The 12394-nt window shown below is 36.8% G+C and overlaps 2 protein-coding genes across 7 annotated transcripts in view; one reads left to right on the forward strand and one right to left on the reverse strand.

Annotated features, from left to right (window-relative positions):
• SPAG1 (sperm associated antigen 1) overlaps positions 1-3528 on the forward strand; it is a 96025-nt gene extending 92497 nt beyond the window's left edge. Inside the window, exons 21-22 of one of the 2 annotated variants that reach the window (XR_004185887.1) lie at positions 596-793; positions 3422-3510. The gene's annotated coding sequence lies outside the window, so the exon portion shown is untranslated. Of the gene's footprint in view, positions 1-595; positions 794-3421 lie in introns of both variants that reach the window. The other variant, XM_021942534.2, reaches the window with a different exon arrangement.
• The window catches only part of RNF19A (ring finger protein 19A, RBR E3 ubiquitin protein ligase), a 104082-nt gene that overhangs the window by 48667 nt on the left and 43021 nt on the right, over positions 1-12394 (reverse strand). For 4 of the 5 annotated variants that reach the window (XR_002523907.2, XM_017962193.3, XM_017962194.3 and 1 more), the window contains exons 6-10: positions 9464-9578; positions 8794-8955; positions 6300-6513; positions 4596-4739; positions 3842-3981 (exon numbers count right to left, since the gene is read on the reverse strand). Coding sequence is in view for 4 of the 5 variants with exons in the window: in XM_017962193.3 (XP_017817682.1) it covers positions 3842-3981; positions 4596-4739; positions 6300-6513; positions 8794-8955; positions 9464-9578 (775 nt within the window). In the remaining variant the exon portion in view is untranslated. Of the gene's footprint in view, positions 1-1804; positions 3982-4595; positions 4740-6299; positions 6514-8793; positions 8956-9463; positions 9579-12394 lie in introns of those variants that run through there. The other variant, XM_003903026.4, reaches the window with a different exon arrangement.

A 12394-nucleotide genomic window follows, 5' to 3' on the forward strand; every position in this document is an offset into this window, starting at 1 on the left:
AAATGATAGCCACCCTAAATAACATAACTCTCCCCAAGTGTAAAATACTATTTTTGGCATTCAAAAATCAACCAGTATGTAAACACTGGCTGTTAGCAATGATATCTCATACTCTAGTGAAGGAAATAAATGAAACAACAAATCCATTAAAAGGAACCATATGAAATGTAGCCTTGAGAAAAGAATTTTTTTTCCTCAGATCCAAGTACAGACTAGAATCTGTAAGAAGCGTGCTGACTCTGAATGGAAAGGCAAAACAATCTGTGGAGCAGGAGTTTCTTTTGCTCATGTCATGTAGCAATTAATAGCTCTGATGGTTTTCAACATATACTTTATCCTTTGGTGAATGGTCTATACGTTTACCTAGACAACAGGCTAGGGAAAGCCTTACATGTTTACAAATTAACACAATTTCCAGCAAAATAAGTTAGGAGTGGTGGATTATGTGCATTTAATATAAAAAGCTAACTAATTCAGCGCTCTGAAGCTGGGCATTTGTACACTGAGGTGAATCTACCAGTTAAATTGGTGGCCTACATAATCAACAGTAGGATATACTATTATAATCTTTGTATTTCTTTTCTCTCATTACCAGATGATTTTTCCAACAGGCTTTAAGGTACAAAGAGTTTTAACAAGATTTCAGTGAGTTAAGGTTTATTTTGAATACCCTGGAGGTATCTCTTGTTCGAGGCTAGCCCAGAGTTGAGCTCCAGGGAAAACTGGCTTGGTCCTAAATTAATCCAACTTTGAAGGATCCAGGAGACAAGGAATTTCTGAAGCTAGTTTTAAGGTGAGACTGAAGTGGTACTGGTTGGGAGTATCACCAGAAGGTGTAGGGTGAATGAATGCAACAGCCTCCTATAGGGCACTATTTTTGCTGTGTTCCTCTGAAGATCATTTAGCTTTCCATTTCATCTTCAGCCTTTTAAAGAAATGTCAAGAAGGCAGTCAACATATTCAGAAGATTATTTTGGTCGAGCATTGTGGTTCACGCCAGTAATCCCAGGACTTTGGGAGGCCAAGGTGGGCGGATCACTTGAGCTCAGGAGTTTGTGACCACCCTGGGCAACATGGTGAAACCTGTCTTTACTAAAACACACACAAAAAATTAGCCGGGCGTGGTGATGTTCGCCTGTAATCCCAGCTACTTGGGAGGCTGAGGCGCGAGAATTGCTTGAGCCCAGGGGGCAGTGAGCCAAGATCACACCACTGCACTCCAGGCTTGGGCTACAAAGTGAGACTCCATCTCAAAAAAAAAAAAAAAATTATTTTCATGAAGTATTAACTATATACCAGAGAAACAGAAAAACCATCTACGCATTTTACAGAGGCTACAAGAATAGAAACCATCTGATTACAATTAGCTTGAATTTAAATGGCTCCAGTTTCATAATCTAATGTTGCTAGAATAGAATCTCTTAAAACAGTCTTTTAAGATCTTTTTACTTTTTTCCCAAGTTAGCTGATCTTTCCATTTTTCAAAGATGAGGATTTATAATACTGATTTCTCTTCACAATTTAATGATACATATATTTATTCAAGTTAAATTCAACCAATTTACTCAAAAAAATTATGTTTATGTATATGGCATCTTTTCCTCTGGTGGAAAAGCAGGAATTAGACAGGAAAAAAGGGTAGTTTCTAATACTGTTGAAAAGTTCAGCAAATGCTTTCCTTTGGGCTGAGACCAAAAGGCAGAATAATCACAAAGGCTTGCAATATTTATGAATACTACCACAGGGCCAATGAATATTCCCATTCTTATAATAAAACACTTGTGCACACACCAGAAGGCAGCAATACATTAGTATTTACATTTATTTAACGTATGCAGTTTACACACTCATTAAACAAAATTGGAATGCAAACAAATATACAAATACCATAAGCATTATCAAATAAAATAACTGGCACTAGTGTTATAAGCATATTAATGGACCTGGTAGGGAAAAGTGATGGAAGAAGACCGCAGCCCATGGCATTTTTCTTTTTACCAAAAGAAAACGCTCAGTAGCACCATAATGGTAATACTTAAAAGAAATACATAAGATAGAACATTTTAACTGCTATCATTGAGGTTAACCTGCTTTTATTTAAGTGAATTATACAGGAAATTAACAGTACAGGCAGTATTTTGGCCAACTTCTGCTTATGTCAGCTGAACATTGTCCATAAACAAAAGCAAAAGAAAATAATGCTAATCATACATGGACCTTTTGTACTTGGTACAAGCTCTGCACCGTGCTTTGATTTCATGGTTGGAGAAGATACGCATGTGTTAAAAATTGAGGTTATGTAAAGTTATTCACTAAAGCCTGAGTGTGTCTTTGGTAGGCTAATACTTTTTCAGCATTATTATTAATCACATTCATGTTTATCTATTTCCTGTATTTTTCTATATAATCCAAGGTGACCAGAGAAGACATGGAAAACAACACAGCAAAATCCTCAAATAACTAGGCCATTAAAACCCAGTCAAACCCAAAGGCACCAAGAATCAATGGGGTACAAATTTCCCCTTAGAGAAAGGTGGTTTTTTTGTAATACTTATAACCTAATGGGACTTTATTTTGTAGTTTTATATATCTTATTTGTTGCTGTCATATGCTTAATTACTTACCTTTACATTTTTCCTCTAAGATGGCATCAACAATATACAAGATAGAGTACCACGTATTTCTATTTCAAAGTTGTGCAAAAACTGCCACAATCTTGCTCAAAGTGTCTAAGTATCCAAATGGTAGCAAATGAGCTGCTTTAAGCTTTATATAACCACATTGCATATGAAGAAAAAAAATGAAATTTATACCCAGATATAAATAGAAATGTTACAAAGAGTATCATATACTGAGAGTAACCTATGCAGTTCCTTTAAACTTATCTCTTAGTGGTTTCAATAAAATATCACTAACCACTTATCCCTAAAGCCTCAAGTTTTCATTTGAATGCTGTAGAATTGCATTAGTATTTTATATTGATTATAAATTAAGATCAATTTCTATCTAAGTATGTGCTTCAAGCAATGTTTTGTGGCAAACACACAAAACGTGCTTTGCTCTTCAAATTTATTATCCTTAAAATAATGCACTTTTAAAGCCTTCATTTCATAGTTTGGTAACTAAGATCCACATGACACACAATGCCTTGCTGAACACAGAAAATGTACCTGCATTATGATAATGAAACCTGGCTTTTGCTGGTAACCTGAAACTTAAGAAGTCACATGTAGTTCAACCAGCTCCAAACACGGTTGTACAGTGGTAATTATTTTGCAGCATTTATGGGCCTAAATTTCAGTCTGAATTGCAACTTTTAATTCCATTGTCTGATGTGAGTGGTTGTTATTTGTTTCTTTTAGTGTATCACCAAAATATAAATCAACATTAGATTTTATTCCATTTTTACTATGTTCTTCAGCAATATGATTCAACTGTGGAACTTCTGAACAGGAAGCAGTTTGGGTAACCACAGAAATGCTACACTGATGTGGGGAATTTTCCAGACGGTCATTTTCTACCTCAGGAAGAATGTTAACAGTAGCAAAGCGGGTGTGATAATCACTGGAACCATGACTACAAGAAGTTTTCATGCTTTCTAGGTCAGAACAACTAAATTCAGAAAAATGACTAGAGTGGGAATCTGCTACAGAAGGCATACTGTCACTGAGGGATGGAGCCTCAAATTCACTTGAGTTCGTGCTTTGTTGTTCTAACAACTGTGCATCCATGTCCTCTCTTGTCTCATTTATCTTCATGTTACCCTTTTTCCTCAATTTACCACTTTTTGATTTTTTCCCTGCTGTTGCTTCTTTGGACCACTTGGTGGCACTAGATTTACCTTCAGGCAAGCCACTGGATGAACCACCAGCATGACTCCGGGTGGCACTGCCATCATCCACACTACTGCTTCCACTGTTGTGCCTGAATTTGGATGGCTTTGACTCAATATCTACTTGCACCTCCATACTGTTGCCTTCTCTGAAATATAAAAGTAACAAATACAAACATAATTGCTGACTTCTTTTTGTTCAGATGACTGGGGGCAGGGTTTCTGTGTGGAAAATTCAGACTATACATAAGCTATGAGAACATCTTAACACAGGACATGTCTACTTAAAGAATGTACTCGATATAAGAGAATTCTTTCTAATGCTTCAATTTTTTAAAATAGTAGTAAATACATTTATTGCTTATGCTGTTCTAGACACTATGCTACTTTTTTTTTTTTAAAGAACAGCTTTATTCAGATATAATTCCCGTTTAAAGTGTACAATTCAGTGATTTTTAGTTGTGATCAGAGCTGTGCAACTATCACCACTACCTAACTTCAGAACATGTTCATGATCCCAAAAAGAGATCTTGAACCCATTAGCAGTTAGTTTCCATTCTTCCCTCTCCCAGCCCTTGGCAACCACAAATCCACTTTATGATCTATAGAGATTTGCCTACTCTGGACAGCTCACTGTTTCCTTTTCTCAGAGAATTTAACAGTTGGTAATCACTTTTCACTGGTAATCTGTCTAATGATAGGAATTATTCCTTTTAAATTAATTTTAAAAATACTTTCGATTTTGTAACAGTTTTTTCCTTACTTGTCCAATGGGATGTAGGAATTCAGAATGGATCCTGCCATTGCTTTGGTGCTGGCATTATCACTAACTGTTCCCAAGCTGACTGTGCCAGATTCTCCACTTAGACTGTACCGTTCTTTCTGTACATCTGCTTGTACTTCCAACCTTAAAGGGGGGGTATGAAATCACCAAAATTATATTTAATATCAGCACTATTGGAATATGTATCCTTAAATAATTCAGTTAAGAACCCCAGTAACCAGAAGCTATTTTAGGAACCATTTTTTAAAATTTTCCTTTTATTTAATTTAAATTCTACTGCAGCACACTGCATAGTACCAGTCATCCAAATAAAATGGGAAAAATTAGCTGTCTGCCAAGTAAAGTAGTAATAAAATAACACAAAAAAGACACAAAGGATTTTCACTTAAATGTACTCCATTATTCTCACTCAGGATACAGCACTTTGTAATGTTTCAATGCAAAACACAAAGTTAGAATACAGTATTAATCATTAAACATGACAGACCAATGAATCCAAAAATCCTGGGCATCTATATTAAAAAATGGCTCTATAAATAACACTTGCCTTTTGATATTTTATTTATTTATATATATTTTTAGAGACACGGTCTCGTTATGTTGCCCAGGCTGGTCTCAAACTCCTGGCCTCAAGCTATCCTCTCATCTTGGCCTCCCAAAGTGCTGGGATTATAGGTGTGAGCCACTGAACCCAGCCAACATTTGCCTTTTTAAAAAGAGGTAATATATACCACTATAACAAAGAGTTTGTATTTAAAATGCAAACTACCGAAAAATAAGATAAATATGTCTAATTTATCTTTTAATTCATGTATTCTCCCCTACATTTAAAAAAGGCAAGGCTATTAAGCCTAAGTGAAAAGTAGTGAATTAAAGAGAAACAGGGGAAGATAATTTTTCCTACTTATCTATATGGCTATTGATAAAACACTTGGTGAGAACAAAGTAAGCAAGCATTAATACATAAAAGGACCCTAGCCAATGATCCCGGTCCCAGTTCACACATTCCTGGATGTCCTGACTCCACCTGTTCCCCAGGACTCAGCCGAAGTCCCATCTCCTAACATCCGGCTGTTGTTACCCACAGAGGTAAGATCTAGGCTTAAGTATTGCCTTTGCTTCAATGTCTATTGAAGCAGCTGCAGCAATGATTTTTAATACAAAATCTGACAAGGACAGTGAAAAAATTGGCAGAACGTTATTGCTTAGACTTAGAAATCTACCACCAAATTTCTTTTTTCTTTTTTTTTTTTTTTGAGACAGGGTCTCACTGTCACTTAGGTTGGAGTTCAATGGGGTGATCTCGGCTGACTGCAACCTCCACCTCCCAGGCTGAAGTGATCCTCCTACCTCAGCCTCCCGAACAGCTGGGACTACAGGTGCATGCCACCAAGTCTGGCTACTTTTTTATATTTCTTTAGTAGAGATGGGGTTTCACCGTGTTGCCCAGGCTGGTCTCGAACTACTGAGCTCAGGCAATCCACCTGCCTTGGCTTCCCAATGTGCTGGGATTACAGGCGTGAGCCACTGCACCTGGCCCCAAATTTCATTTTTAACAGTACTATTTTGAACCTCGACATAGTAGGGTTATATATAATCATCATGCTTTATGTTCAAAATTCTCACCTAATCAATAATTTGTAGTTACCAGAAGGCAGAACCAAACCAAACCAAAACACACACCTGTTAAAACAGTTTACCATGGCACTTCCTGACAGACTCCCCGTTATACTGGCTCCAGCTAGTGCCATGGTGCTGGCCGTTTCACTCAGGTTGTCTCGGATGGCTCCTATTCGATCCATGTGGCTTCCACTTGCACTCAAACTGCCAGTCAGCCCACCAACACTTCCCTCCCCTATGCTCGGGTTGTGTCTTGCTTCTGCTACTGATGTTGTGTCTAAATGCAAATATTCCAAAGAAACTAAGTAAGTATGATTATCAATTTTCTCCTTCTTAAATTCCTCCATGATTTCAGAGAGGGCGTTTTATAAGGTATAAAATATACACAGACATGGAAAATTATTTTTTTTCAGGCTAGTCCACTAGAAGCAGTGGGAAAAGAGCCAACAATTTTAAATGGTCACTAATTTCTTTTTTCAAAAACCCAGATTTAGGAATTCTATAAAGAATCTGTTAAAAAATATAGCTGACTTTAGAGGAAAATTATGTGACAATTTTCATTAAGGGTGTCATTTAAAGAGCTTATTATTCTCTAAGTCAATAACAATAGGCTAAAAGTTGATTTCTAGATATATCCCACAGTTCTGTCTACAAGCTACTATTAAGATGTGATAACACTATGTGCCAATTTTACAGTACCTCTCACACATTTTGTATTGAAGGAGTCATTTATTTGCACCAATATTTGAGTTCCTATTACATACCCAATCACATGGTGATAAATGCTACGAGGAAAAATACAAGAGAGTAAAGGGGAGGAGACTGATGAGAAGTGCATGTACGTACATGTCTGTGAGCCATTTTATATGACAGAAGGTCTCTTTAATAAGGTAATACTTGTAGAGACAAATGAAGTAAAAAAGTGAGTCATGAAATTTTCTAGGGAAAGAGTATTCCAGGCAGAGAACTGCAAGTTTAAAAGCCTAGAAGTAGGAGCATGCTTGGCACCCTCAAAAATCAAGCAAGAATGGTATAAAATAGGAGGGTGACAAGAGATGAGCTCAGACACATAGTTGGGGCAGATCATGTGGGACCTTTTGGGCTATGATAAGGACTTGGGATTTTCTTCCCCAGTACAGTTAGAAGCCACTGGGGAAGTTTTGAGTGTAAGAAAGTCATAATCTGACAGGGTTTAGACATGTGACTACGGCTGCACTACGGAACAGTGAATAGAAGCTGACAAGTTGATACAGCAGTTAAGAGGCTATTACAATAGCCCAGGAAAGAGGATAGTAGCTTGGTCTAAGGGAAGGGTAGTGAAGAGAATGAGAAGTAGTTGGATTATGGCTAAATATTGAAGGAAGCAGCAGAATGTGCTGACAGATCAATCAGATGTAGGGTAAGAAGGAAAAGAGGGAGGCATTGTAAGTGAAGGTTTTTGGTCCAAGCAACAGGAGGAATGGAGAAGCTACTTATTGAGTTAAGGAGGATGGAGGGAAGAAGAGATTTTAGAGCAAGGAATTTGGCTGTAGACAAGTTAAGCTTGAAATTCTTGTCAGACATTCAAGTGCAGATTAAAGAGGAAAGTTAGACATGCAAGTTTGAAGTTCAGGGGAGAGGTCAGTCTATATATTATTTAATAGATGAGATTATCTAGGGCAAAAGTGTAGATACATAAGAGAAGAATTCTGAGAACTGGGCTCTGGGTAACAAACATTTAGAGGTCAGAAGAGGAAAATGAGCCAGCAAAGATTAATGAGACGGAGTGGCCAGGAAATATGGTAAGAAGTGGTTTCCCAGAAGGAAAGTGAAGTATTTCAACAAGGGCAGAGTCTCTACCATGTCAGATATACTGCTATATTAAGATGAGGACCAAGAACCGACCACTGTATTAAGTTACATGGAGGCCACTGGTGACTCTGCTTTAGTGAATAGTAGAAACAAAATTCTGGAGTGGTAGGGACAAAAATCTGATTGAGGTCAGTTCAAGAGAAAATGAGAGGTAAGAAAGTAGGCATTATCTTTACACATCTGCCTAATTATTTCCCTATGACAAATTTCTAAAATAATAATTGCTAGTAATACAGAACATGCACTTTTTAAAAAAGGTTTATTGACATACTCCTACGGACAGTCTATGAAGGCTTTTTTATTCTTCTTAATCTTTGCTTGTTACTGTCCTAATTCACATTTCTTGGAATAATATTGAGTTGAAGATATTTTTGACTTATTAGTCATCCATATTTCTTTTATGAACTGTATTCCTCTTCATATCCCTTACTTAGTTATTTGTAATGTTTCAGGCAAAATTTAAGATGAAAAGTTTATGATATCTAAGACATTATATTCCAATTAGAAGTCAGGTACCCAGAATTACCCCCACTTCTTTCATCCATACTCCTCCTTGGCAGTTTATTCACTGATGTACTTCTGAATTAATGCTATTAGGCCTAGTAAAAGGAAGGCAATGGAAATTCTGACTTGCATGCTATCTCTGGCCTTCCCACTACTTACACTGTTAATAAGCACATTTTCTTCCTTTGCTTAAAGGACTTACCTACAGCTGTGTTAGTTCCACCAACATTTATATCATTTTCATCATCAAATTCAATCCTGACTCCTTTTCCATTGCCTGCTGAGACTCCACAACCTCCACTTCGACAAAGAGAAATTGGAACAACGCCATAGACATAAGCTAACATAATAGGAACACCAATACCTAAAGAGAAATTAAATCAATCATTACAAACAACAACAAAATAACTTACAGAAACATGAGTTTTAGAAAGTCCTTTCAACAGAGGCATACAGAGAAAAGTGCCAGGGTTCTGAAGAATTGGCTGGAACATTTGCCAAAAGTAGAGTTACCCAGCTGTTAAGCAAATTCAAGGTTCCCAGCCTTTCAGGTAATGCACATGAGGAGAAAAAGACAGAGATGTAAACTTTTCTCTTTTGAAGTGCCCGGCCTCTGAACTGTACTTGGGGTGGAGCTGGAGCGGAAGGGTATCAGCCACTAACAATTTACCAACTACTTTAAGGCTAGGCTCTTCAATCTCTAATACTTTTAACCAAGGAAAGACTTACTGTAGGCTCAATTTAAATTGTCCTCAAATTAAAAAAAAAAAAAGTAAGTCTTATCTTCAAACACTTTGCTTTTAAAAAATCCTTCCATAAAACTTTAACTCCATAAAATTTTAGGTAATTAGTACTTTCCAGCATTTTCTTACCTACAGTCACTGCAGCTACTACTGGAGACACGATTACAGACAATGTTACACCACCTGCTATGGCCAAATTCCGTTTGTGCTTTGAAACATCCTTGCCTTCATAGCGATTGTGAATCTTGAATTAATAAAAATAGGGGTGGGGAATTAAAGAGAAAACACATTACAATTTAACTTAGTTGAAAAAGGCCTATACTTGCTAAAGTGATTTTTCATAAAAGTTCGTAGCTGAGTATCTTAGTTCAAGGTAAACCTACTAGTGTCCTTAAACTATTAGTATATTCTCACAAATAATTTGCTCCTTTTTAATAAGTTGCTTAAGACAGTGATTTAATGGATTTTACTTTGTGCTTAATTTTAAAAGTCTTGAGTAAAAATAGTCTCTATAATTTTAATCAAGAGTAATGTAATTATGTATTGAGTAAAGAGAAAGAAATTAAGATTATTATTTTGAACACAGTTATGAGTTACATGGTTCACTAACAGGATAACTCTAGCATTCTAAAAGTTTCTTTCTAAAGAAGATTCTCCAAATGGTAAAAATTGGCTTCTAGGGAAGGTTTCTTTTTAAAAAATTGACCTTAAAAAGCAGTTCTAATAAACAAGTATGAGTAAACAGTATTATTTTTTCTCAGATCCTTTTTATGAAGACAAATATTGACAAATGACTCAAATTCCAGGGCTCTCATTTATAGCTCAAAGTAAACGGCAGAGAAAGAAAAAAGATGATAAATAATGGCTACCAGAGGACAGGATTGAATTCACTCAGCAATCTCTGTACAGGACAGGTGTTAATAAGTAGAATTTGGTATCATTATAGAAGCAGTGATTAAAAAGTGGCTTGTGAAATTACATGAACTTTGAGATCTTTATTTTCATGGTTTGCAAGGGCTAATAAAGTACATTTTCCCCCTCTGTTCCAAGACAAATTCAAAACAGCCTCAAAAGTATGTGGACTCTCTAAAATAAAATGACTTGTAAACAATATTACAGGTGGGACTTATAAAATAATCTATTATTACATGGTATAATAATACCTTTGGCCTTTGGAAGGCTGTAAAGTATGATAAGTGTTGTGGAAAACAGTGGAAAAGTTGGGGTGGGAGGTGGGTGATGCATGTATGGGACAAGAAACCTTTCTATGTCCTAGTCAGAATCCCATTTCCCAGCATTGACTAGAGGTTCCTTGTCAATGAGCCTCCTCATTTCCCTACACAGTCCATGCAGGCAGAGATGGCAGACCTTCCCAAGGTACCTTTCATTATCCTTCAGCACTGCAGCTAATTCCTGTTCCTCCCCACTCCCATTCCTGGGAAACTTAGCACTGAAGAAGAGAAAAGGCACAACGGATGGAGCAGACTTGCAAAGGTAGGCTGCCAAAAGAAAGGAGTCTTCTAGAAAATTTTTCAGCCTCAAGCACCAATGTTTGACTACAGTGATCATATCATTCCACTATTTCTGTTTCAACTTAAATTTTCTGTTTACTATTTTTTGCCACATTCTCTACTTTTTATTGTTAAGTGAAGGCTCAGCTTTTGGGTACTTTATTGACTTAGTAGGTTTTCCTGGGCTGATTGGGATCCCAAAGCACCACAGAACATTATTTCAATGGAAAACTAATTCATTCATTTACAAACGTTTGGATACATGTTTAAAAAAAGAAGACCTGTAACTGTACCCTACGACCTAAACAATGAGGTAAATAATCTGTCCTCTATAAATTATTTGTAGGTACATGTGGTACAACAGTCTCTCTTTCCCTTCTATTTCTAAGTACCTGAATAAATAGTTTTGCTTTCAGCAAAACCTTGATTTGAATAACTACATGAAAAATTATAATCAGCTACTGTATTTTGAATTTTTTTATTTTCTCTCTCTTTTTTGGAAATAGGGTCTCTCTCTGTGTCGCTCAGACTAGAGTGCAGTGGCACAATCACAGCTCACTGCAGCTTCAACCACACAGGCTCAATCAATCCTCCCACCCCAACTTACTTAATAACTGGGGCTACAGGCATGCACCACCACTCCCAGCTGATTGATTAATTTTTTGTAGAGACAAGGTGTCACACTGTGTTGCCCAGGCTGGTCTCAAACTCCTGAATTAATGCAATCCTCCCTCCTCAACCTCCCCAAGTGTTAGGATTACAGACAAGGGAGCTACCACACACAGCCCAACATTTTTTAAAGTTCAAGTTTACTCACTTAAAACCTTCAGAAATAAATATGTGGCTTATAAATATGTTTGTCATCAGTCCCAAAACTAATTTTTAAGAAATAGTATATGTTATTTTTCTGATTATAAAATGTAAGGTGAATATAAAAAATTCAGCTGTTTTACAGAAGAGGATCAACCTTATTCCCAGTGTGGTCCCAGAAGTTAGAAACAGAAACAAATGAAACAAAAGGAAACAGATTTGACTCAACATAAGAATTTTGTAACAATTAGTAGCCATTTTACAACAGAATGGGTTGCTTCATGAGTTGGTGGTTTCCCCATGACTGAAGTTCCCAAATAGCTAATGAAACTTAATCAGGGAACTCATATTAAGAATTCATGCCTCTGAGTTCAAATCTCAGCTCTGCTTCTTTCTGTGTAACTGAAGATATATTACATAAACTTTCCTAAACCTCAATATTTTAACACACAGAAACCAAAATATCGAGGTTGCTGCAGGGTTAAAATGAGTAAAAGTACATACAACACCTATCACACGGTATGAAAATCTTTAGAGCCTTTTCTTATTTTAGAGATAGGATCTTGCTCTATCGCCCAGGCTGGAGTGAAGTGGCATGATCACAGCTCACTGCAGCCTCCACTTTCCCATCTCAAGCAATCTTCCCACCTCAGCCTTCCAAGTAGCTGGGACTACAGGTGCATACTACCATGCCCAGATAATTTTTAAATTTTTCGGAGAGACTGGGGTCTCACTATGT

The sequence above is a fragment of the Papio anubis genome, chromosome 8, assembly GCF_008728515.1.
Source record: "Papio anubis isolate 15944 chromosome 8, Panubis1.0, whole genome shotgun sequence".
Classification (NCBI taxonomy): Eukaryota; Metazoa; Chordata; class Mammalia; order Primates; family Cercopithecidae; genus Papio; species Papio anubis.